Source organism: Hibiscus syriacus, unplaced genomic scaffold (assembly GCF_006381635.1).
Source record: "Hibiscus syriacus cultivar Baekdansim isolate YM2019G1 unplaced genomic scaffold, ASM638163v2 tig00111877_pilon, whole genome shotgun sequence".
In the NCBI taxonomy this organism is placed as follows: domain Eukaryota; kingdom Viridiplantae; phylum Streptophyta; class Magnoliopsida; order Malvales; family Malvaceae; genus Hibiscus; species Hibiscus syriacus.
The window spans coordinates 47627-74271 of record NW_024063208.1 but is presented as its reverse complement, the minus strand read 5'-3'; the positions used below and the strand labels follow the sequence as shown (position 1 = coordinate 74271).

Sequence of the window (26645 nt, the reverse complement as noted above, 5' to 3'; positions counted from 1 at the left end):
AGTATTTACAGATTCTTGAACTACATCTCCTTTAGTGACATGATCTCTAATGAAATGATGGCTTATTTTAATGTGCTTAGTTCTAGAGTGTTGGATGGGATTTTTAGTGAGACAAATAGCACTAGTATTGTCACACTTAATAGGTATGGTCCCAACTTTAATTCCATAATCTAAAAGTTGTTGTTTCATCCATAAAACTTGTGCGCAACAACTACCGACTAAAATGTATTCCGCTTCAGTGGTAGATAATGCAACACTATTTTGTTTCTTTGAAAACTATGAAATCAACATATTTCCTAGGAATTTACAAGTACCGGAGGTGTTTTTCCTATCTATTTTTCATCCTCCATAATTCACATCAGAGAAGGCATGCAACCTAAAGCTAGAGTCTCTAGGATACCAAAGTCCTAAATTACGAATGTCCTTAAGGTATCTAAAGATTCTCTTAATGGCTAGTAGATGTGATTACCAAAGTCCTAAATGACAGTCGCAATCAGAAAATTATGGTAATTACCTATACAACTGGAGGCTTAGACAATTTCTTCCACATACGATGCACATTTCCTCAACTCATAGATGTTTTCTTTTTCAAAATTACACACTAAAGAGATGCTCAATTGAATTAGGCACTTCCTCATTTCCAGTGAATGATAAATCCAACTCAGAAAGGTTATTTGGGAGCTCAGGAAACTTCTCCAGACTACTACATCCAGAAAGTCGAAGGGTTTCAAGAGATGTCAAATGAGTGAGGCGAGAAAGTTCAACCAAACTTTCACACCCACTACAGTCCAGGCTTTTGAGGTTGATAGCTCCCAAAAGGTTAGGGATCTTTCTTAAATTCTTGCAATCAGTAAGGTCAATTTTCCTTAAATAAACAAGATCCTGTGCAATGAAAATTCAACATAGCTATATTATCTATATTCATCATCTACCAACTTTAGGCTGTAAAAAATTAGAGAAAGTATAAAAGTGCATACCTGATGATCATCATTCCAAAGATGTTCCATGTTGCAACGCCATAATTTTAATATGACAAGATTCTTTGGGTTAAGACTTGGTGATAAAGATTTGAAAGGATAAAAATCCCAACCAAGATACCTTAACTCATTTGGAAGAGATACACTATCGACTCCATCTACAAGTAGCTTCTCATTTTCCAACAATCTCCAAGGAACACAAAAGTCCATATATCTAAGATTAAGCATGTTTCCAAAAATTGTAGGGCATAACTGTATGTTTTCAGTTTCAATCATGTGCACATTTATTCCTTCAATTGATTTATTCACCTAATAACAAAAAAACAATTTACAAGTATCATAATGGAGAAATTTATGGAAATTCCATAAAATAAAAGAATATAAGTACTATTAGTGCTTACTTTATCATATTTGGACACTTGATTCATGTCTTTGAGACTCCATAACCTATTACGCTCTTCCAGGTCCTCTTGGCGAACGATGTCCTTGCCCATCTCTTCGAGCATATCATGCATAGACGTATCCATAATTGATATCAATTAGGCATTTGTCAACTAAGTTGCTTATTCCAGACTCTACCCCCTTATACAAGCAACTTAGAATTTCTTTTACTTCTTCCTTGGATTCTCTTTTAAAGAAGCATGATATGTCAAGAAATATCTTCTTCTCAAGCTCATCCAACCCATCAAAACTAGTCTTCAAAATCTGGGATATTTGTGGTTGGGCATATTCCTTTAGTTTATCCACCTCGCTTTCCCACTCTATTCTAGACTTCCTATATAGTTTAGAACCCAAAACTTTAAGAGCTAGTGGTCTGCCTTGGGCGTAATCTCTAAACTTGTACGATAGATCTCGAAAACCAATAGGAGGATTCAAGAGCTTAAATGCAAATGTGGAAAAAAGTTGAAGGGAATCGTTCTCTTTTAACTTCTTTACCTCATGTATTTTGTTAGCTCCTCCATTCCTAAGCACTTGCCTATCTCTTGATGATACAATGATTTTATTTCCATCACCGAAATGTTTAATACCCATACAATGTATTTGCTCTGAATCATCAACATCATCAAGAACAACAATGACTCTTTTATTGCTCAGCCTCTCTTTGATAAGATTGGATCCTATGGAAGGGGTGTCTCTCGATTTTGTCGTCTAATAGTTTGGAAAGAAGTTCATTCCTTACGGATACCATCCCTTTGTTTTTTATTCCCTCCCTAACATTCTGAAGAAAGCAACGACTTCGAAACGTTGGAGAGACTTCATTATATACAGCATCATCAAGAGTAGTTTTGCCTATTCCACCCATACCCCAAAGTCCTATTATACTACTGTCTTCTTGCTCAACTAACCCCAAAATCACCTTTTTCTGATCATCTATCCCTACCAAGTCTTCAGAAACACCTGTAGACTTGCGATTCAACTTTTTTATGGCATATTCAGTAATATCTTTGATGTGTCTGGGAAATGATTTAAAAACGATAGTTAAAAGAAACACAATTCAAATATAAAAAGATGAAACATATATATATATGTGTGTGTGTGTGTGTAGATAGTTACCTATCGAATTTGCTGCCTTCTATATGTCATCCTTTTAATTTACCAACTCGAGTGAAGGCCTTTTTCCACTGATGTGCTTAGTTTATCCCTTTTGATTCATAGTCATCAAAGGATGTTTTGAAACTCCCATTCATATCCGTACATTGGAAGGATCAACGTGGTAAAAGATGGGAAGAACAATTATTCCTTGGTTGTCCTTTCGGTCCATGATCTCATAGAGCTCGGCCAAGCATGATCTAGAAGAAGCATAATTGACAGACAAAACAATTATTGAGAGATTTGAGACTGATACTGCTTGAGAAAATTATTCCCCTTTATCGGAAAATACGTTTATTCCCCTTTCTTCCAAAGCTTTCAGTAGATGAGCAGTGAAGCTCAGGCCTGTGTCTTCGCCTCTGAAGCTCAAGAAAACTTGGTGCTTCATCAATTTTTGCATAACAAATTCAACAATATCGTTGATGTGCTCAGTTTCAGGTTTAGAAAATAATCAAAACCAAAACATATATCAAATCCAAAATAAAGTCTAGTCGAATATATAGAGGGGATAGAAAATATAGTTACCTGTCGAATTCGCCTCCTTCTATATACCGCCCTTCTAATTTACAGACTGCAGCGAAGGCAGCCTTCCATCGATGCACTTGATCCAGCCCTTTATGTTTCTATACGTTTAATTAGGAATTAGAGATTTAAAGATTATATTGAATGATTAGAGAAACAGGGATATTTTTATGGTATAGACGAAATCGTTGGTTGTTAAAACCGACTTTCATAAAATTACCAATAATTATTGGTGATTTTATGTAAGATAAACTATTCAAATGAACTCTAATTTAATTTAATATAAATTATTCGAATGACCATTTAATTATAGGTTGATATTAAAATGATTATCATACTTTTAATTTTGACGAAATGACTACATATTTATTTAAGTGGTTTCAATATAATCACTTGTCATCAAAAATAAATGGTGTGGCTAATGTGGACCTTTGACTCACCATTAATTAATAACAACCATATCAACTACAACGTTTGTTTTTAAAGACAAGTTGCTACATTGAAACCACTTAAATAATTATGTGGTCATTTTGTCAAAACTAAAAGTATGGTGATCATATCAATACCAACTCCATAATTAAGGGGTTATTTGAATAGTTTATCCTTATATATATATTAGGAACTAAACTGAAAGAAAATTAAAAACACAAAAATAAAAATAAAAAATTATATAAGAAAATATAATAAAATGGAACGATGAATTTAAGGGGAAAAAGGACCAAAATTTACTTAATGTTAATTTATGGAAAAAATCTTATTTTAGTTATCTATTTTTATTTTTTTTTAATTTGATATCAATATGTTGAAAAATTAGAGTAAGTTGTCGACATTTGTTGACAATTTTACCAAAGTCGCTCTCAACATTTGTCGAAAACTTTGTCAAAGTGATCCTCATTTGTCTATAATTTTATCAATAACTGTAGAATTTTATCTGTATGATAAAAGGAAAGAGAGAAGTAATGTTAATTAAAACATCGTAACCTCATTGAACATGATAAGATTACAATCTCTATCATCAAAATTTTGATATTATTATATTTAAAAAAAACTAAAACTCAAAATTATTATCAAGTTAAATATAATTTACCCTTTTGATTATTATTATAATCCCAAAATAGAAAACTTGACTAATTCCCCCAATAGCCCAAAATAGCTCAGTCCCTCCCCTATAAATTATTCCCACTTGTTTCACACAAAAATCAAATCATACAAAGAAGCAAAAGCAATGGCAAAAGCCTCCATGGTCACAATTATTTCCTTGGCAATATGAGCTTCGTGCCTCTTTAGCATCGCCCATGGCCTTACTTTAGTGGGCAGAGTTCTGTGCGACCCTTGCCGTACCAGAATAGTCACCGAAATCACCGAGTTCCAGCCGAGTAATAACCGAATCACACACTACTTGCAGTTCATCACACTGATCACTACGTATCTGTTCACATATGTTATTGTTGTTTGATTTGCAGAGGCTCAAGTGTCATTGATATGCGCGGACAACAAGGGCGTATGGGTGGTCAACAAGAAGGCGACTGCGGACGCAAAGGAAGTATCCAATTCGATTCCAACAAATGCCATGTCGCCTTGGAGTACAATCCCAATAAGAAGTGTGATGCCTTTGCCTTCAAGGATTGACCAATACGCAAACCGGCCGGTGGACTAACCTGGCCTAATGTTCTTCATGCCCCCGACGTCTTCTTCCAGCACCCTTCTGATAAAGTTCATGCCGATACAGAACAATGTGGACCGATACTTAAGAAAATGGGCGTGCTTCCACAATGGGCAAGAAGGACCTTTAAAGATAGGGACATCACCTTTTTTTAAAAAAAATTATAGATTCAAATACCAATGGCGTCAAGATGGGGACATCACCTTTGGTCTTCACCAATAAAGCACTTTTTGTGATATTTCGAAAGTACTGTTTATTGTCCGTGTAGATCATCTGTTCAAGTGCATTTAAGTACTTTTTAAGTGCAAATTCTTTTTATAATAAAAGTAACTAATTTTATTAAAAATCCAAAGTAACAATTAGGTTTTATAATCATAATCGTAAAGTAAATATATAATTAAGATATTTTTTTATAATCATTGATATAAGAAAATAGTGAGATCATATAATCTCATACAAGGAAAAATGTAAAAATACTTATCGAAAAAAATTCGAAAAAATAGATATAAACAGATTTGACTGCATCGACAAACGAATCACAATATGAGATCAAACTACTCAAAGACCATTGACAAACCCAAATCAAAGCTAAGCATCATGAAAAAATTATCTATAAATGCAAACCATGTATCTAACTAATCTAAAGTTTCAAAGTAGAGAAGATCAACATGATATCCTATCCAATAAGCATTATCTTGATTAGTCGCAACGAGATCAAATCCAACCCTGAGAAAAACGAACAAAAGGAACATTCAAATGACTGATAAAAAAGACTAAAAACGTTTCAAAAAATAAAAAAATACAATAAAAGAAGAGGACAACATACCATAAGGGTGCGTTTGGTTCACGGAATGTAAGATTACCAGTGAGAATAAAAGATTACCAGTAGGAATAAAAGATTACCAGTGGGAATAAAAGATTACCAGGGAATAGGATTACTGGGAATATTGTATTTTGTGTTTGGTTGGTTTAGCAGGAATGTAAGATTACCGTGTTTGGTTAAAGGAATAAAAGATTATTGGAATGAAAGATTATTGGAATGTATATTTAACCAAATTGTCCTTATTATATATTTGTTTTTTTAACAAGTTGAAAAATATTTATATATTTTTTTTAAAAAAATTTAAATTCATAAAATTTATATAATTTTTTTTACAAAATTGAAAATATAAAAAGGTTTAATGAAATGGTAAAATTTTATTTTAACCCCTGAACTTCATATAAAATTTTAATTATAGACTTTTTTTGTAAATCTAAAATAGTTTATGGATAAATTTGTAATTTAACCTTCGTAGAATTTTTATTATTCAATGACAGAATAATTATATTTTTGAAAGAAAAAAAATTCAAGGACATTTTAGTCCAAAACATAGGTAATCCAACAATACCTAAGGAAGGGAAGTAATGACATTCCAGGTAATATACCCCAAAAAATCCACTATTGGTAATGTAAGATTACCGGGAATGACATTCCCGGCTAACCAAACGGTCAATAGTAGATTTTTTGGGGGTATATTATCGGGAATGCCATTACCTCCCTTTCCTTATGTATTGTTGGATTACCGGCGTTTTGGACTAAAATACCCTTAAAAAAATTCAAAAATATCATTCTTCTGTCATTGAATAATAAAAATTATACGAAGGTTAAATTACAAATTTATCCTTAAACTATTTTAGATTTACAAAAAAAAAGTCTATAATTAAAATTTTATATGAAGTTCAGGGGTTAAAATAAAATTTTACCCTTTCATTAAACTTTTTTATATTTTCAATTTTGTAAAAAAATATAAATTTTATTAATTTAAATTTTTTTAAAAATATATATAAATATTTTCCAACTTGTTAAAAAAACAAATATATAATAAGGACAATTTAGTCAAATATACATTCCAATAATCTTTTATTCCTTTAACCAAACACGGTAATCTTACATTCCTGCTAAACCAACCAAACACAAAATACAACATTCTCAGTAATCTTATTCCCTGTTAATCTTATATTCCACTGATAATCTTACATTCCGTGAACCAAACGCACCTAAAGGTAGAATTACTAACACGAAGACTGGTGTTACTGCTTGTCAACCAAAGTGAAAAAGAAGGAACAAGCGACTAGAGTCTCTTTTTTAAATGTAAATTTTACTTTTATTGGGACGAGAAGTGTTTAGCATTCAGAACGGAACCCTTTTTATTTCTTATTTTATTCAATCATTTGAGAAGGTTCGATATTACACAATTACATTGTTTATATGTACACACACATATTAGTAAATCAAATTATGTTTCTTAAAGAAAACTTCTTTAATGAAGAAAGTATGGAAGCATATTCCAAATGATCATCTTCATTCCAAAGTTTAAATTAGTTAATATGAAGAATTCGGTCACAATCTCTAACAATAACATATAAATTAACCAACTTTAAAGGAAATATTAAACATAAATCAATGGATGAAGACAACATTGAAGGAAAATGCAGAGAGTATTGAGATAGGAGATGATTAAATCTCTACTTACTGCCTATGGCATGAGCACCAATGCTGGAAACTAAACAACGAGGCTGAACGAATTCTGTACGATTCTTAATATCTCCGGTTGCCTCCGACTTCCTCCAAATTAGTTAATATGAAGAATTTCGTTCATGGACACTATCTTCTAAACCTGCATTTACAAAGAAGAAATACAAGGCTTCAGTTTCTCAGAAAATGGCATAGCCCTTTCTAAATGACAATGAAACCAACTTACCTCTGCATTGGATGACACCATCATGGTTAAAGTCGATTTTATGCATCATCATTGACTTCCTCAACATTACCATCTTCAGCAGAGTAAAAACTGCCATCGGATGTCTCATCGAAGTTGAGCATTTCTTCGGATTTGACAGCACTATCGGCAAAACTCTCTGCATCTATGTAAAATACATGTATACCACATTTTTCCACCTTGACATCATCGAGTTTAACTTCTTCACCGCCGTAATCGCAGTTTTTGATGTGGAACTCAAATGATGCCTCCTCATAATTCTTGTCTTCTTTAACAAAATCTTTACTAAATAGAATCAACACGTGATCACCCCTGTACGTCAAGTCCAACTCAAAATCTTGCTCTTTAATTAGTTCACTTTTGAACTTTTCATCACCACCACCGGCGGCTATCAATTGATATTCACAGATATATTCAAGATTTTCAAGGCGATTGCAGTGAGTGAGATCAGCCACAAGGCAGATAGCAAAAACCAAAAATCTCCTCCCACTACACCCATTTAAGGCTATCTTCAAATTCAACGAAGAATTCGAGCTCTGAAACTCGAACTTATTTGCTGAAACTTTGTTTCCCGGAAAACAACAAAAAAATTTTAGTAGGACATCAGGCTGGAAATCATAATCATAACTCGATGCCCATTTCTTAGCCAGGGACCCAATATTGAGCATTGCATTGGCCTCGATGTTATCCTTTGAATCTTGATTCAAGCTGAAGCAATTAGAGAATAACATGAAAAGTACATCATCATCATAGCCTAAAAAATCGAATTGATACAAGTTTTGATCTGCGAATGATACATTTTCTAACAACTCGCAGCCACATGCAGCCAAGAACCGCCGATATGGTGGAAGCTCCAACAGTAATTTAAGGCTCTTGCAATAATTCATTTTCAAACATATAAGGCTTTTGAACATTGAGGTTGCTGAGGGCACATCAACTGTTGGAATTGCTGTCGAACTCGAACCAGACAATACAATATTGCAATGTAACTTTTGAATATTTGAGCCGCTCATATCAAAGTGCAGAAGATTACTTACAATGTAGAAAGATGAGGCCACTTCTTCAATTTGAGTCCCAGATAAGTATAATTCTGTTAAGCTTAACGGGATTTCCGGAAACTCGACAATGGGGCAATCACTAAGATTCAGATATTCAAGGGATTTCAACTTTGAAATATTGCTCGAAACAGTTTTAACCCTTGAGTTTGTCAAAGACAAGGTTTTAAGTCCCAAGGAATTTCTCAATTGAATCAGGAACTTCTCCTATTCCAGTTTGTCCCAAATATAAGGTAGAAAAGTGAGTTGGGACCTCAGGAAACTTCTTGAGATTAAGACATCCCTCAAGTTGAAGGGTTTCAAGAGATGCCAAATGATTGAGGCAAGGAAATTCAACCAAGCTTCTACACTCCGTACAGATTAGGCTTTTGAGATTGATGGCTCCTATTAGATTCGGGATCTTCCTTAAATTCTTGCAATAAGACACGTTTATTTTCCTTAAATTGGCAGGATCCTGTGCAATGAAAATATAAAGGGCTACATTATTTCAAAATATATGTATGTACACATGCATATATGTATTAATAAATCAACTGATGTAGTTTCTTGAAAAAAAACTTCTTGGATGAAGAAAGTACGGAATAGCATATACCAGATGATCATCTTCATTCCATAGTTGTTCTATGTTGCCACGTGTTAATTCCAACACGACAAGATTATGTGGATTAAAACTTGATAAAGATTTGAAGGGATAATTAGGCCAATGGAGAACCCTTAGCTCATCAGGAAGATATATACTATCAACTCCGTCTGCATATAGTTTCTTATAATCAACTTGGTCTGCATGTCTCGCAGCACTAAACGGAGGAAAATAGAAGTGAATATATCTAAGATTATGCATCTTCTCAAAAACAGTAGGACGAAACTTTAGGTTACCAATTTGACTCATGTCTAACTTTATTCCTTCAATCAAGTCAGTCCCCTGATCAAAAAAAAAAGTTTATCAAGTATTATAATAGGAAAAATAAAAAGAATATAAATATAATTAGTACTTACTTTATTATATTTGAGCACTTGAACCACGTCTTTAGGATTCCCTAACCTACTGCACTTTGTAGGGTCTTTACATTCTTGGCGAACAATGTCATTGCCCATCTCTTCAAGCATATCATGCATAGAAATTCTTTCAAAGGGTGTTATATCAAGTAGGCACTTGTCGACCAAGTTGCTATTACACACACTACACCCTTATACAAGCAACTTAGAATTTCTTCTATCTCATATCGGTCTTTCCGTTTAAGGAAGCATGCTATGTCAAGAAATATATTCTTCTCTAATTCGTCCAGTCCATCAAAGCTACTCTTCAAAATCTGTGAAATTTGTGGTTGGCCATACTCCTTTAGCTTATCCGCCTCGCTTTCCCACTCTCTTTTAGGCTTTGTATAGAGTTTAGAACCCAAAACTTTAAGAGCAAGTGGATTGCCTTGGGCGTAGTTTACAAACTTGTTCGATAGATCTTGAAAATCAACAGTAGGATTCAACAGCTTAAATGCAAATGTAGAAAAAAGTTGAAGAGAGTCGACCCTATTTAACTTGTTTACCTCATGTATTATGTTAGCTTCTCCATTCTTAAGTACTTGTCTGTCTCTAGATGTTACAACAATTTTACTTCCAGGACCAAAATGTTTAACACCCATGTAATCTATATGGTCCTGGTCACTAACATCATCAAGGACAACAATTACTCTCTTATTGTTCAGCCTCTCTTGGTAAGGATATTCTATCGAAATGGTGTCAATACGAATTTCCTTTTCATTTAAGAGCTTGGAAAGAAGCTCATTTCGTAAAGTTACCCACCCTTGGTTTTTTATTTTCTCACTTACATTTTGAAGAAAGCAACGAGATCCAAAGTTTGGAGAGGCTTCCTTATAAACAACATCAGCAAGGGTTGTTTTGCCTATACCACCCATTCCCCACAGTCCTATTACACGACTCTCTTCTTGCTTAATCATACCCAAAATCATGTTCTTCTGATCATCTATTCCAACCAATTCTTCAGAAGTTCTTCTAATCTTGCTATTCATCAACCTTTTTAATACATACTTAATGATATCCTTGATGTACTCGGTTTCAGGTCTATCAGATAATTAAAAAAAATTGTAATTATATATGAAAGCTAAAACAAAGATAAGTCAAAAAAATTGAGTTACCTGTCAAATTTGCCTCCTTCTATATGCCATCATTTTAATTTACCAACTCCGGAGAAGGCAACTTTCCATCTATGTACTTGATCTAGCCCTTTCAATTCATGGTGTTCAAAGGATTTCTTGAAACCTCCACCAAGATTTCGCACATCAGAAGGATCAACATGATAAAAGATGGGAAGAACAATATGTCCTCGAGTGTCCTTATAGTCCATGATGTCAAAGAGTTCAGCCAAACATGATTTCGAAGAAGCGTAATCATTAGATAGAACGATTAAGGAGAGACTCGAGGCTGCGATTGCTTGAGAAAGTGCTTGTGAAAGTTGCTCCCCTTTTTCCAATTTCTCTTCATCGAAGAAGACGTTCATTCCCGTGGCTTTCAAAGCTTCGAGTAGATGACTGGTGAAGTTAAGGCGCGTGTCTTCACCTCTGAAGCTCAAGAAAACTTGATGTTTCATTGGACCAGAAGATAAAGATGAAGAAGAAGCCATGAAAAAGTATGGATTGACTGATTGGAGCCGACTGCAGAAGAGAGCAAAATACAATACTGACGACTTGAGCTTAGCCAATATCTATTACCGACAAAAGTGATAGAGTGCGCTTTGATTGAGAAAGGGATAATAATAAATGTGCTTGTGGGCCTTAAAAAGCCCACCAAACATGAAATTCTTCAATTCAAAAAGGATCAAATTTTGATTAGAGTCCCCTCTACTTTTCTCAAATGACATTCAATCCTACTATTTTAATGACATAACCTAATTTTTAATATATATTATTTTCATTCAATCAAATTGATAATATCATTAACTAATTAAAAGCTTAATACAAATTAAGTGTCTAAACTATACTCTAAATTGACTGTTGGTGTCAAAAGAATATTTCGTTAGAAATAGGTGTCTATCATTTCCAACGTTACACTTTTAGGTGTCTAGATCATAACCACCATTAAATTTGATCAAACACATATCATGCATATAAAATTTTAAAAAATTATTTAAAACACACTTAATATTATAATTTAAAAATAAAACTCAATTTATTTTTTCACAGTCAATCGGCCACCGTCGGCCCGTGATCGTCACCGTACCATCAGAATCGTCTCGTTGTCGCCACCAAAACCTAATCTCCCACCCACCGTGAAACTATGCCAATCGTCGTGGAAAGTGTTGCGAAAGGTCACCGGATATTTAGATTTTCCTTTGCTGTTTTACGACGATTCCTTTAGCTCCAGCTGCTTGTGTGTTACACAGCCGTCACCAAAATCACAATTTGACCATTTATAAAGCCTTTAATCTATTTTCTACTCGTAAACCTAAAGCAAAAATTAAAAATGAATGAAGAATGTGAATTATTGTGAAGCAGGTACTCCAAATTCAGTCCCGACTAGCTTCTTCAATCTTTGGCTAATATGATTATTATTACGGCATTCAAGAGGACGGTTCGAGTACGCTTAAACATTTGGCATCCTCTGAATTAAAAGTTTGGAGACGAGAAGTATGAATAATTTAAGCATTATGTGAAAAAAAAATGGTTTCCAACTCTTTCGACTATTAGCCTATCGATTCTCGATTCAATTACTCTAAATTTTTGTTCTAGGCTAATACTATCGTATCTCTTGCACTTATTCTGAACGCGTCCACAACAGATTCAACATCATGCAGCAGTGGTTAAAAGACTATAGAATGCAGCACGAAAAGAACAGATTAACCTGTTCTCTCGCATCCTTGTGCTCCACGCCCTATATATATCTGTAATTCTGTACTGAGTATGATCCTCCAAAGACCCTACAAATAACAACTGAAACATACATTAAGCTGACTAAAATATAAACGTTAAGCTTATTTCCACTAGGTTAAGCTGCGGCTTCAAGTTACAATTAGCATTATCAATCTGTAAACAAGACATACAGATGGGGCAAATAATTTACCAGAGGAAGATAATTGTGACTTCCTTCCAGTGACCAGTGTCAACCCCCTTCCTCGTTTTCTGGATTGGAGTCGAGGTCTTCCCCCTTCCATTTCATAGTCTCATTAGGTGCACTGCCAGAGGTGTGCTTACATCGACACTACGTCTGGTAATTTCAGACAAAGGCTCTACAACAGGTAATGTTGCTCTCACAGTAGCGACACTAATACTTGACTCGAAAAGTAAATTTGGGCATTAATAATCCAGAGTATGTCCCAGATCCTTTCCCAGTTATCCCAAGCTGTTGCATATAGTAAGATGAAGACCCCTATCACGATGCCATAGCATCCATTTGATCCATGCATTTACCTTGAATAACCTATACTTGAATTTGTCTTCAAATCGACTTACAAGTCAATGTTAACTAAAAGGATAACTCTATTTGTTCTAGAATTCAATGTAATATCAAACATGCCATACAAATTGTAAATGCTATCGCTAGACAGTTAAAAAGCATACAGATCTTGGCAGCAACATGAAGAGGTACAGAGACTACTATCTATATCAAAGGTAGTAATAAGTCAATAAAGAACTTGTTTCCTAGTTCGTATTCCTCCGAGCATCAGATATAAGGTACTAGGAAATGCGACTCTGACATTTAAATCCCCAAGAAAATCAAATATGACTCAATCGACATGACATTTAAACCTGCATAAATCACATGGAAATCTCATTGTACGATAAGCTTCTAAAATGCATACAATTCAACATATACCGATAGAAGTCTTTTGAGCATTATCCGGCAAAGCTTGATGAAGCAAGCATTTGTAAACCACACTGTCAATCCTATTTTTCATGTTCAATCGCCGACGATCACATTCAATAAGCCAGAAATCATTCAACAACTAACTAACAAAAAGGCAAAAGATTAAACATAAAACGTACAACAAATGTTAAACTTTTGAAGTAAACACTAACAATTTATTCTTGTAGCAGAAGAAATTAGGACATAATACACAACAAAAGAGTTATTCTCAGCTCACTCTGTGATCAATTTAATCCAAAACATAAAAACACAAACCCATTATCAGATCACAAATTATATACACAAATACTTATAAATGTAAGACATGACCATCATAATCTTCATCACCATCATCATTGCCTTAAAAAACCCATCAATAATCAGGGCGGTGATAATCACTATAATCATCCCTTTCCTTTGAAGTCACTTCATGCTCGACCCTTTCACCAATCTTTTCTTCTTCGTATTTCAATCCTTCTTCTAACGCCATTCCACCTAAAGCCCCGGCCACAGCTCCAACAGCTAATCCAGTTCCCAGCCCAACTTTGGAGCCTCCTCGAGGCTTTTGATCGTACGGGGAGTAATCTACCGGCGCTGATGGAGTGCCATATCTGGAAGCTCGTTCAAAGAAGGGACGTGGAGGCATGGGCGGGGGCGGGGAGGAGTAGCAATGGCTGGAGTAATAGGGAGGGTAACCCTCAGGGACGGACGAGTAAGGCGTTGTTGGCGGAGGAGGAGAGGTTGACGGCGGGGGAAGAGAGACGTAGGGTGGGGCAGAGTATCTAGGTGGAGGAGGGGCATTTGTGTAATAATAGCTAGGAGGGGGAGCAAAATGGTAATCATGAGGTGGAGGAAGGGGACGTTCTCGGATCCCGAGTTTCACTCGGATCTTACCTTGGAGACGACCCGATGGTCGGAGAGAAAAGGTTCGGATCTTGGAACTGTCATCCGGGTCCGGTAAGTCCTTGAGTTCAACCCGGAAGGTGGCCACCAAAGGCTTCGGGGTTTCCGAGGGTTTGGAGTGGAAGATCTCGAGGGTCAAAACGGCGTCGTGGAAAGGAACAACGAGGGGAAGGGTGAAACGCTCGTTCCAAACCGGTCGGGTTGAGCCAGAATCGTCTGATCGGGTCGAGAGACGTCGGTCTGGATCGTGCCAGAATACTGCGTAGGGCTTTAGATCGCCGTTTTGCCAGTTGACGTTTTTCAGATGCTTGGCTGACACGATCGTGAGTTCGAGGTCGAGTGGTCTCGGTGGAGGCGGTCGGGAGTGAGTCGCCATGACGGTAGCGGTGGCGATGGCTTTTCGTAGGAGATTATGCTAACGTGCACCGACTCGAGTGGTGCGCAGGATATTTTTGACAAATTGGGAGGCCTGAAGTTTGCTTAGGATTTAGGAATGGGGGAAAGAAAAGAGGAATACAATGACGATTTTAGCCTTAGTGGTTGGCAGGTTTCTATGCGTGTATCCGTCTGCAAAAAGTATACTACAGGGTAAACTATTGGAATGGTCACTTTTATTTGATAAGTGGTCACTTTTTTATCATTAAATTATAAAAATATTATGTAATTATTTATATTATTTATTTAAAACTTTTTATTATTTTATTATTTATTTAAAACTTTTTATTATTTATATTATTTATTTAAAACTTTTTATTAATTAAAATGTGAAAATTTATTAATTCGATGAAATTTTATGATAGTAGAAAGCAATGTTATTAAAATCAGATTGGATCGGCCGATTCGATCGATTGAACCGTGAATCGGTGATCTGTCCGGTCCGGTTAACTTCCAAAATCGGATTAGCACATAATCGGTAAAGAACCGGAAGAACCGGCTGAAAACCGGGAAAATCGGGGTGAACCGGCTGAAAACCGATTTGAACCGCCGATTCACTTTTTTTCTTAAAAAAAAAATTAAATCAAACGACGTTGTTTGTTTAACGAGCCGAGTCAAATTCGAGTATTGCTGAGCTCAACTCGAACTCGAAAACTTTAAAAGTAAGCTCAACTCGACTCAAAAACTCACGAGCTAAAAATTATCAACTCGAAATATAATATTAAAACTTGAAACCGAAAAGGCTCGAACTCAAAAAAAAATCTAGAAGTTCGATTGAAGCTTAAAATTTGAGCTCAATTGAAGCGAAAGAATAGTTCACTTTGTGCTCACCAAAAGGCTTTATGATTTTGAATGTCAAATTACCTCTATTATTTATAGAAGTAAGTTGGGATGTAAGATACTCTTCTATGTTTCTTAGTCATGTGGAATTATTTTTTTTAAAACAATTAAACCAAATGACATCATTTGTTATGATTTTTTTAAGCCCCAATTTTATTTTTTGATTATAGTTATATAATTAAATTTATTATTTAATATGTTTTACCTTAAATATTATGTTATAGTTTATTTGAATCATTTTGTTTCACTTGATTTTATGGTTTTTCATTTATACATGTTATGACTTGTGATATTTTTATACTTTTTAATATTGTAAACTTAAAAAAAATGTTACATATATATTAATATTGCTTTGAATATTATGTAAAATTAAAAAAATATATTATTTTATATAAAATTCGGTTCAACCGCGGTTGAACTCGGTTAAACCAATGAACCAATACATTCATCGGTTCAATGTCCGATCCGATTTTAAAAATATTGGTAAACAGAGTTAATTATTATTATTTTTTAAAATTTAGATAAAATATTAATTAAACCTATGAATATGATCAAAATCTCTTATCAGTATTAATTGTATATCATCATCATTAATCACTATTAATGGTCGCTTATCACCATCATCGATAGTTGTCTATCGCCATCGTTTTTATTGCTAACTATTATTGAACTTAAAATTTTCAATTTATTTATTTTTTTACCTCCTAAATGTAAATCTATGGTATATTTCATAAAAAATATCCTAAATTCTATAAATCTAGCATATAATTTTTTATTTTATTTTAAATTAAATTATAATAATAAATTATAGTTAATTTTCAGAAAAATAAAATATAAAAAAAATTAAATCTACATCATAGTTAAATCATGAGTTTTATTAAATAACGTATTATACTTATTTAAAAATGCTTAATGTAAAAATAAGTACTCAAATTATATTTAAAGTTAACTTTAGGTGTAAAGTTTTTTTGTTTGTTAAAAATAGATGTATAACGTTTTTTTTTTGTTACAATTTTAAGTATCTAACGTTTTCGACGTTTTATTTTTAGGTATCTGTGCTATAACAACTATTAAAAAATATTGTTATTTGACCAGTGTGAGACATATAATTTTTTTTAAAAATACTTAAAATTAAATTTTATTTTAAAAAAATCTAATATTTCTTGAAATTATAAAAAATCCCAAATCTAAAGAAAACTCTAATTTTAATCTCTTATAATCGTCGTCTACCACCAACGCCGCTAATCGACCGAAACCTTGATGTCGTGCGATTCCCTATTTTCTGAGATGAGAGCAAATGAAAGGGGTTTTGGCCATTTTTGACCTTGGGTATTATTTAAATATCAAACTCAAAACCTCGTCGTTTAGGCCAAAGGGGTTCCGTGTTTTCTCATTATGGGATAACTACACGTTTAGTCCTCCATTCTTTATAATATTTTTGTTTAACCATGAAATGAAAGTTTATTTTATTTCTTTTTGAGAACTTATGTTTCTGTACTTATATTTTAGTCACTGTGTTATGTATTATACATTTCTGTAACTATTTGACTATAATCCTAATATTTTTAAATGTTTCATTTTAGTCACTGATGTTAGGTGTTGTGTATATTCTTTGATATTCGATTTTGGCCTTGTATTTGTAAACATTTTATTTTAGTAACTGTTTGGGCATTTGGTTTAATTATTATCTGATCCTTTATGTTTATGTTCATTTTATTTTGGTCCCTAATATGATTTATGGATTATTTTCATTTATAGTACCTATACTGTTTAATATTTTCTTTTTTGGCTCTTGTTTATGTATATTTATGATTCAATCCTTTAAATTTTGTTTGTGCTATTTTGGTCCTTTAACTTTATATTTTTGCTATTTAGTCCCTTAAGTTTCTATTTTTGTTATTCTAGTCCTTTAAATGTCTGTATTTATTATTTAGACCCTTAAGTTTCTGTTTTTACTATTTTAGCCATTTAAGTTTTTTGTTTTTTTCCATTTTAGTCCTTTAAATTCATGTTTGTACTATTTTGGTCCTTTGAGTTTATGTTTTTGCTATTTGGTCCTTGTAATTTCAAGTACTTACTTTTTGGTCATTAAATTTTGGTTTGTAATATTAATTTGCTTTTATTTTAATTCCTTATGTATGTACATTTTATATGTTATGTATTCACTTGTATCACATATAAATAAATATGTTTATCTCTATTTATTGTAAATATTTTTATTTCGCATGTTTCAAATTGTCATTGTTTATATTGTATTCCCTTAAATATTAATATTATTCAATATTTTCAAGAACACGTATGTGTAGAATGAGCGTGGAAAGCATCACTTGGTTGAAGTGGTGCGATCCAGTACGACATTTTAATGACATGGAACTTGAAATAAATCTATTTTATTTTATCAATTAAATATTTTTGTGTGAATGATTCAATGTGTTTTTATTAATTTATTTTATTTTTATGCAAAAGTCAATATTCATTTTTATTTTGATATGCGTTATTCAGAGATAGAATATTCTTTTACGAATGAGAAATAGTTAAAATAGTTTTACTGACGGAGGGTTACGAATTTTAAGATTTATTATAGAGTAAAAGGATTTTTTTTAAATAATTAATTCGAAGAAAATTAATTAAATTTCAATAAATGGATAATATTTTAATTTAAAATTCGATTCTTAATTTTCACCATTTACGACAATGTGCAAGCGATTTAAGTATCAATTTTGGGCGTTGTGGGGTGCTTATCATTCCTCATGAGTAACAGACTCCCGAATCCGTTTTAAGTGAATCTTTGTAAACGAAGACCAGCTTTTTGTCTTAAAAATAATTTTTCTTAAAATTATTTTTAAAAGACGTTTTTAGTTATTCGACCTACCTAACCCAAATATCGATGGCAACTCCTATCAATTTAATCCAAATCAATTCAAAATCCTCAATTTTCAAAATTAAAGTTATAACCGTTTATAAAATAATATTTTAATTGTTTAATAAAAAATGATTATGATAGACTTTATATCAAATTTCAGGGGATCGCCTTAATATTTAATTAAACCATTTTTGTGGGGGGATATTTTCGTCTCTCTCTAAAATCTTCCCCTCTCACTCTATCTAAAATCACTTCCTTTGATGCTTTCTCCGTTCGAACTTGACCCTTTTAATTTCATATTTCTTTTCGCGATCAATCGAAGAATTTGATTTCTTGAAGTATTTTTGTTGTTGTTTGAATTCTACGATGTCTAATTCTAGAAACCGTGAATTCGTTGACGATCGCTTGGATAAAAATGTAACGAAATGATCGATTCATCGGACGCGTCGTCTTCAATGAACGGAATTGTCGAGGCCTCTGGAACGGCATCGAGACAGAACGGCGAGGAAAGGAACGGAATCGGACTCACGGAGCGGTTAACCGACATATTCGTTGAGGAAAACGATGGACATTTGCTGATTCAACAAAGCGATCGAGAGGATAGGATTTTGCTATGGTTACAAGCTTTGGATATGCAAGTAATAGGCGCCTGGCGGACCAATGAAAGGTTAAAGCCCTTGTTGAAAATCAGTGTCTCAAACGGCTTTGCCGAGGATCGATTGTTAGCTCATTTGAGTCAGGTATATTGATAAATTTGAAGCTTTTGTTTATCCGTTTTAATTGAACTCTTAACATGAAAATTTAGTTGAAATTTGTACTTGCTTCGTAAAATTTTCGATTTGGTTTACTTGTGTGTTTAATTTGATTTGTTTTCATAAAATCTCAGCACTTTGAGCCATCGGAAGTTGGTATACTGGCGACGTGTTTTTGCATACCTTTGGTTTCAATTCGAGTGGGGAAGATCAACAAACATGGGATTCATTTTCAGCCTAATGCTTTAAGGTAATTGAAGAAACTTCACTGCAGAACAGAGGTCCCAGCTTTTGACAAGAGTTTCAAGAACGAGACCAAAATGTTATCTGAGATACAACACAAGAACATCGTGAAGCTTCATGGTTTGTCTCCACAATCGCTGCATGTTTCTAATCTACAAATACATGACCCGAGGGAGCTTATTTTCTGTCTTCATAGACGATGCGGAAGCAGAGGAGATGGATTGGAGCAAGAGTAAAAGTAATGAAAGATACAGCAAGCGCTTTAGCTTTTCTGCATCATGATTGCCACCCACCAATAGTTAATCGAAACATATCGAGCAATAATGTTTTATTGAACTCGAATTTTGAGGCTCGTGTCTAGGACTTTGGCACCGCTAGACCCTCGATCCTGATTCACCCAATCAAACAATGCTTGTTGGTACCTACGGATATGTTGCACCAGGTAAACTTTCCAAGCTTTGGGTTTACTTGTTTTTTTTCCTCTTATTTTAACTGTCTCGTCAATTGTCGAAGTTTTTGTGAATGCAGAGCTTGCTTATACCATGGTTTGAGTCGAGGCGAGGCAACAATTGCCTTTGCTTGCTTAAGGTCGAACCCAAAGTTCCGGCCAACGATGAAGTGCGTGTCTCAGGAGTTTTTTTCTCAGAAAAGAGCGGCAACGGATCGTCTCCAAGTTGTCTCTGAGTTGCAACTCAAGAACCATGACTAGTGGCGTAAACGAGCCGAGTCGAGCTCGAGTATTGCTGAGCTCGACTCGACTCGAAAAGTCTGAAATGGAACTCAACTCGAAAATTCGCGAGCTTAAATTTTCAAGTCGACTCAAACTCGAAATCCTAAATTGAAGCTCGTGAACAGTTCGAAAAGGCTCGAAATGAAAAAAAAATCTTAAAATTAACTCGATTGAAGCCTCAAACTCGAACCTGAACCTTAAATACATGAAAATTTTACTGTATTTTTTTTAAAAATCAATACTTAAATGTTAATATTATTAATAATTTATTTCTTTTAAAAAATAAAATCTTAATATATTATATTTTCGAGCTGCTCACGAGCTTATCGAGTCGAATATCAAGAAATTCGTTTCGGCTCATTAAGAACTCGAGTCGAGCTCGAGCTTAAGTCGAATCTATTCGATCCGATTATTTATCGAGCCCTGATCGAATCAATCTCGAGTAGCTCGCGATTTGTCTCATCTCATTTACAGTCCTAACCATGACCTGCATATGGACGGTGAAGGCGAAATTGTCGGAGAATGCAGTCCAAGATTGTGGAATTCATTGTTGTTCTTCAACTTAATTCCCATGTCTAGCATTCTTCGAACAAGATAGTAAATTGCTTTCGGGATCAGTGTATCTTATGTCTTCTAGAGATAAAACTTTCATACCAATAAATAAAAGTATTTTCATAAACATCCGCTAGTGTTTTCGTAGGCTTTAATTTTTGGCATAATTATTGTCGATTAAAGTGAAGACCAAACATTTTATTTATTATTATTTAATTAAAATCAAAATTATGAAAAATTCAATCAATTATATTCAATTTGCAATAAATTTATATGTTAACCTGTCAACGAAATGCTTAAGATTATTTAAGAAAAATAATGTATACCATCAATCTAATTACAAGCAATCGAACTATCAATATGAATATGTCAAATTAAAATAGACTCAATAATAATAGATAGATAGATTTATTAAAAAATACATGACTAAATCTTTAAATTTTAAACATATTTGTATTTTTTAGTATTTTAATCCAATTAAATTAATAAAACTTTGTATTAAAAAATTATTTTTTTGAATTAATCAAATAACTTCCGCTATTAAAAGATTTATTATTATTTCTTGGAGTTTTAGGTTTGAGTGTATCATAAATATTAGATTTTATTGTCAAGAGTATGTGTGAGCAAAACTCGACTTGAAATTTTTTTTTTCAATTTCGATTTATTCGAGTCGAGTTATTTGAGTTAATTCGAATTATAAATTCGGTTTTTGAGTTTGAATCGAGTTGAAATTTTAAATTTTCGAGTTACTCGGAAAATCGACAATTTGACCACGTACTTTGACAATTTTTAGTCTCTAATTTCATTATTTCTTCAATTATTCATTCATTTTAAGTTCATTCCATTTTTTTACCAAATTTGAACCACATGCTCCTAAACCATAGTAGAATATATGTGTACTTTCAATTTCTCTTTTTGATAATAAATTTTTTATTTTTCAATTTAGTCCTTCAATTTTTCATAATCTCCTTATTTATTCAATTCATCACTTATTTTAAGTTTTTTTTACCAAATTTGAGTCACGTTCTCCTAAACCATAGTAGAATACATGTGTACTTTCAATTTCTCTTTTTGATAACAATTTTTTTTATTTTTCATAGTCGTTCAATTTTTCATAATTTTCTTATTCCTTCAATTTGTGATTTATTTTAAGTCATTCTTTTACTAAATTTGAACAACATGCTCATATACCACAATAGAATACCTATGTAACTTTAATTGTTATTTTTTAACTAAAGATATACTATCTTTTTTATCTAGTCCCTAAACTTTTTATTTTACTCAATTTGGTCTTTTGACTACAATTTGCAAATTCTTTATTCTCATCAATTTCTTGACTCATTTATACTCTTATCAATATTTTACCCTCAAAATACTTTCTTTAAAATATAATATTATGAATACATTTAATAATTTTAGATTGTATTTGATATATTAAATAACATTATAATATGAAATAATATATATATATATATTATGGTTAGATAAAGTCAAAAAAATCTGAACAAATCATTGTCTTAATATTATAAATAATTATAATAAAATTAGTACAAAAACCCGAATAACTAGACTTGACTCCAAATTTTTTTAAGTTAAGTTCGATTTGTAAAATACGACTCGTCAACTCAAATAACTCAAATTTTTTTGACTCGTCTCGATCGAATGTTCACCCCTAGTCAAAAGGTTAAAAATTTTATATACTACCCCTTGTATTCATCCCAAATTTATATAAAGAAAAATACATCTTTCCTTTTTATTTTATTTTATTTTTTTTGAAAAATAAGCAAAAGTGAAATAAATATGCCTTTCAATTTGTTTTCCTGAAGGAAACAAAACAAGCAAAAAAAAATGTAAATAAACAAAAATAATGTCTTATACGCTTCTTCGCTAGTCGCTACGTTATACTAAGTCGGGATTGTCTCAAGAAAGGCGGGCTAATATACGGCGTTACCGGTTACATTATAATATATTTAATAAATTCGGTTTAGCGCTACCTGAAATATCGAGTAATAACAATGCTGTAGGTGGAAATCATGAAGAAAATATTAAAAAATTTGGCAACCGGCAAACTTAGCTTGTCGGTTTGTGTCGATACAAATTAAAAATGTATCGATCCATAGCAAAATAACAGCTAAAAATATGATAAAACCGGTAAAGCGCTACTGAATATATTGAAAGTGTCGATAAATTAATATAAGTATCGACACTTTTGTAATTTAAAAGAGAAGAAGTTATAGCGCCGAAAAAGTGTCGATACTTTATAAAAATGTGTCGATCCATAGCAATATAACATGTAATAATATGACAAAATAGGTCTCGAAATGATAAAACCGGTAAAAAGCTACCAGATATATTGAAAGTATCGATAAATTAATATAAGCATCGACACTTTTGTAATTTAAAAGAGAAGAAGTTATAGCGCCTAAAAAGTGTCGATACTTTATACAAATGTATCGATCCATAACAATATAATAGGTAAAAATATGACAAAATCGGTATCGAAATGATAAAACCGGTAAAGCGCTACCGGTTATGTTGAAAGTGTCGGTACTTTAATATAAGTATCGGCACTTTCGTAATTTAAAAGAGAAGAAGTTATAGCGCCTAAAAAGTGTCGATACTTTATACAAATATATCGATCCATAACAATATAATAGGTAAAAATATGACAAAACCGGTATCGAAATGACAAAACCGGTAAAGCGCTACCGGTTATGTTGAAAGTGTCAGTACTTTAATATAAGTATCGACACTTTCGTAATTTAAAAGAGAAGAAGTTATAGCGCCTAAAAAGTGTCGATACTTTATACAAATGTATCGATCCATAATAATATAATAGGTAAAAATATGACAAAACCGGTATCGAAATGACAAAACCGGTAAAGCGCTACCGGTTATGTTGAAAGTGTCGGTACTTTAATATAAGTATCGACACTTTCGTAATTTAAAAGAGAAGAAGTTATAGCGCCTAAAAAGTGTCGATACTTTATACAAATGTATCGATCCATAACAATAGAATAGGTAAAAATATGACAAAATCGGTATCGAAATGACAAAACCGGTAAAGCGCTACCGGTTATGTTGAAAGTGTCGGTACTTTAATATAAGTATCGACACTTTCGTAATTTAAAAGAGAATAAGTTATAGCGCCTAAAAAGTGTCGCTACTTTATACAAATGTATCGATCCATAACAATATAATAGGTAAAAATATGACAAAACCGGTATCGAAATGACAAAACCGGTAAAGCGCTACCGGTTATGTTGAAAGTGTCGGTATTTTAATAAGTACGCGTAAACAAGTATCGACACTTTAAGAGAAATAGGTAAATATCCTATCGAAAGTATCGACACTTCACATAAAAGTATCGACACTTATGTAATTGTATCGATTAAATATAAATAACATATTGGATACTTGGAGTATTGAGTGTTCCCATTCGTTTGAAGGAAATAGGGAGGTTTTGGGACCGATTATTATATAATATTATAGGTAGAAAATAAATATGGATACATGTATATAATATTATAGGTAGAAAATGATATTTTAGGTTGTATAAATGTGCCGACACTTGTTGTAGTGGCCATTCAAATTCTATTGAAGACCAACCGTTTTACCACAAGAGTGGTTATCGATTTTTGTATACAAGTATTTGATTTGATTTGCGTAAACTGATATATGAAGGAAAAATGAAGTCAATAGGTGAAAAGCAACCAAAGGATGGATATATGTACTTCTAGTAAGTATCAATTTCTTTTTGTTATTGAAATGGTAATTGGATTAAAGTATTTAGGAACTTTAAATTGATTACAAATTTTAAATGTTGACAGTATGGACGAATGCAAAAGGATGAAGGAAGATAACACACACAGCGGTTCGGTATGTAAAATGAAATTGACATTGAGTATTATTTAGCGTTAATGTATTGATTAAGAAACGTTTATGCTTAATATTAGGTGAAAAAAGATGTGAGGTCAAAATGGAATTCGATGAGTGATGCTCAAAAGGAACCTTACATCACACAGTCAAGGAATGATAGTAAAGAATACAAAGAACGGAGGAAAGCACATGAAAAGAAGCTATTCATTAAACTTGTAAATACGTTGATACTAGATATATAAGAACAATAACATTATATATTGTTAAAAAATATAGGATGTGTCGACAAGATTGTAACACCCATAACCCGTATAATTATACCTATACAGATTATAGATGTTATCCGAATTTTCTAAAAACCATTCCATAATTTGAGAGCAATTTAAAATTTATTTTCTTAAAATGGTAAATGATACTATAAAATTATCATATCATAAAAATTACGTTTCGTTGTAACCAATTTAATTCAAAATATTTTTATTTATAAATAGTGAATAGCACCCGAATAGTGAACAGTGGGGGAATCGATTCCCTGTAGCAGGGGAATCAATACCCCTTTAACAATATGGAAATTTAGCTTAAAAACCGTGGTTACTGTTCATGCTACAGTAATTTCCGAAAATTTACATATAAATTCATAAAAATTAACCTTTCATCACTATAAAAATTTCCAAAATTAATTCAACAAATAAATTGAACATTTTCAAATTACATGCCACTATCTAAAATCAAATTTCACAATAGGATGTCTTACTGATATTGAAATATACCTCTCGATGCTTGATGTCGTTCTGAACTCTTTATTCTTATTCTTTGCTTTTTACCTACGCGTGAAAATCATCACACGCTAAGTATAAACTTAGTGAGGCAATTAAAACATTTAACAGTGCAATACAATTCATGCATGATTTTTAATGTCAAAAACAATTTCCATAAAATCATTTTACTAACATATCCAATATTTTACCATGATCAAAATAATATAAAATCTCTTACCATTTATCCCATAAGCTCGTAAGCTTATTTTACCAAAATACTTACCATTTAAATTCTATAAGCTCGTAAGCTTATTTTTCCAATATACTTGCCATTATTCCGTAAGCTCATAAGCTTATTTGCATGGTTACCATTATTAACCAATAAAACATAATCCTTAGTCAATAAACCGTAGACAATAGCCCAATATAACACCCTGAGGACCCTGGGTATACGAGTAAAATACCTGCACCGTAATGCTAAACCTGCACTAAGCTTACGCCATAGTGCTAATCCGGACAATACACATAAGGTCGTGCCTACCACCTACACTAAGATTACGCTATAGTGCTAATCCGGATATAAACCTGCACTTAGTGTCCTTACACACTATATTGCTAATATAAACCTGCTGCTGCTATACTCTATGGCATGCCAACTATACCCTGTCCCTCAATGACTTACTTTGGGCATATAGTCTATTTTATTCAATCCATCCATGGCAAAGTATATCATCTATATTTAACATTGGGCAGTTCATACCCGAAAACATTTATGGTAAAATATCACATTTTTCATGATCAATGCATTTTAGTTTCATACTCTAACATATCAATGTCAATTTATAAAAATGATATAAAATCTTGCCGATATAATCAAGGTCGACTTATCGCAAGTCTTCCTTATGATGTATAAAACATCCATGTATAATTTCATGCATGTATTGCACTCACCTTGACACTTTATATCTTTCAAAATATATAAGCCTCACTATTGTCCACCATAAGCCCTTTTATATTTGATTTGCTTCGATTACAAGTCAATCACAATCTGTATAAATCATCAATTCATAATAATCCATATGTTAGTATTTTACTAACATAAATACATTCCACCATATCTCCATACTATATTTGAAATTCATCATCTAACAAAATATTCAACTCTTAAAAATTTCTTATAACATTGAACCAACTTTTCCAATTTACTCAAAATGGTCTTAACCATTTTACCACTTAAATTCTTAATACCAATAATTCCAACATTGAAATT

At 32.7% G+C, this 26645-nt stretch overlaps 5 protein-coding genes across 5 annotated transcripts; all 5 read right to left on the bottom strand.

Annotated features, from left to right (window-relative positions):
* Nucleotides 1-517: 517 nt before the first annotated feature.
* Nucleotides 518-8044, bottom strand: LOC120172637 (disease resistance protein RPS6-like). Its single transcript, XM_039180050.1, has 4 exons — nucleotides 8034-8044; nucleotides 1379-1814; nucleotides 978-1286; nucleotides 518-882 (listed from the first exon to the last, which is right to left on the bottom strand). The coding sequence occupies exons 2-4, from the start codon at nucleotides 1502-1504 to the stop codon at nucleotides 595-597; spliced, it is 723 nt and encodes a 240-aa protein (XP_039035981.1). The 5' UTR covers nucleotides 1505-1814; nucleotides 8034-8044; the 3' UTR covers nucleotides 518-594.
* LOC120172636 (disease resistance-like protein DSC1) lies at nucleotides 7076-10702 on the bottom strand. Its single transcript, XM_039180048.1, has 4 exons — nucleotides 9563-10702; nucleotides 9159-9488; nucleotides 7494-9020; nucleotides 7076-7409 (listed from the first exon to the last, which is right to left on the bottom strand). Exon 3 carries the CDS (start codon nucleotides 8522-8524, stop codon nucleotides 7532-7534), a length of 993 nt encoding a protein of 330 aa, XP_039035979.1. The 5' UTR covers nucleotides 8525-9020; nucleotides 9159-9488; nucleotides 9563-10702; the 3' UTR covers nucleotides 7076-7409; nucleotides 7494-7531.
* LOC120172728 (disease resistance-like protein DSC1) lies at nucleotides 8733-10590 on the bottom strand. Its single transcript, XM_039180126.1, has 4 exons — nucleotides 9768-10590; nucleotides 9581-9663; nucleotides 9159-9488; nucleotides 8733-9020 (listed from the first exon to the last, which is right to left on the bottom strand). The coding sequence occupies exons 1-4, from the start codon at nucleotides 10588-10590 to the stop codon at nucleotides 8733-8735; spliced, it is 1524 nt and encodes a 507-aa protein (XP_039036057.1).
* A 43-nt stretch (nucleotides 10703-10745) lies between the features above and the next one.
* Nucleotides 10746-12728, bottom strand: LOC120172727 (TMV resistance protein N-like). The gene is made up of 3 exons (XM_039180124.1): nucleotides 12638-12728; nucleotides 12419-12494; nucleotides 10746-11232 (listed from the first exon to the last, which is right to left on the bottom strand). The coding sequence occupies exons 1-3, from the start codon at nucleotides 12726-12728 to the stop codon at nucleotides 10746-10748; spliced, it is 654 nt and encodes a 217-aa protein (XP_039036055.1).
* A 1065-nt stretch (nucleotides 12729-13793) lies between these two features.
* On the bottom strand, nucleotides 13794-14699 carry LOC120172726 (pollen-specific leucine-rich repeat extensin-like protein 3). Its single transcript, XM_039180123.1, has one exon. The coding sequence runs from the start codon at nucleotides 14697-14699 to the stop codon at nucleotides 13794-13796; it is 906 nt and encodes a 301-aa protein (XP_039036054.1).
* Nucleotides 14700-26645: the final 11946 nt, after the last annotated feature.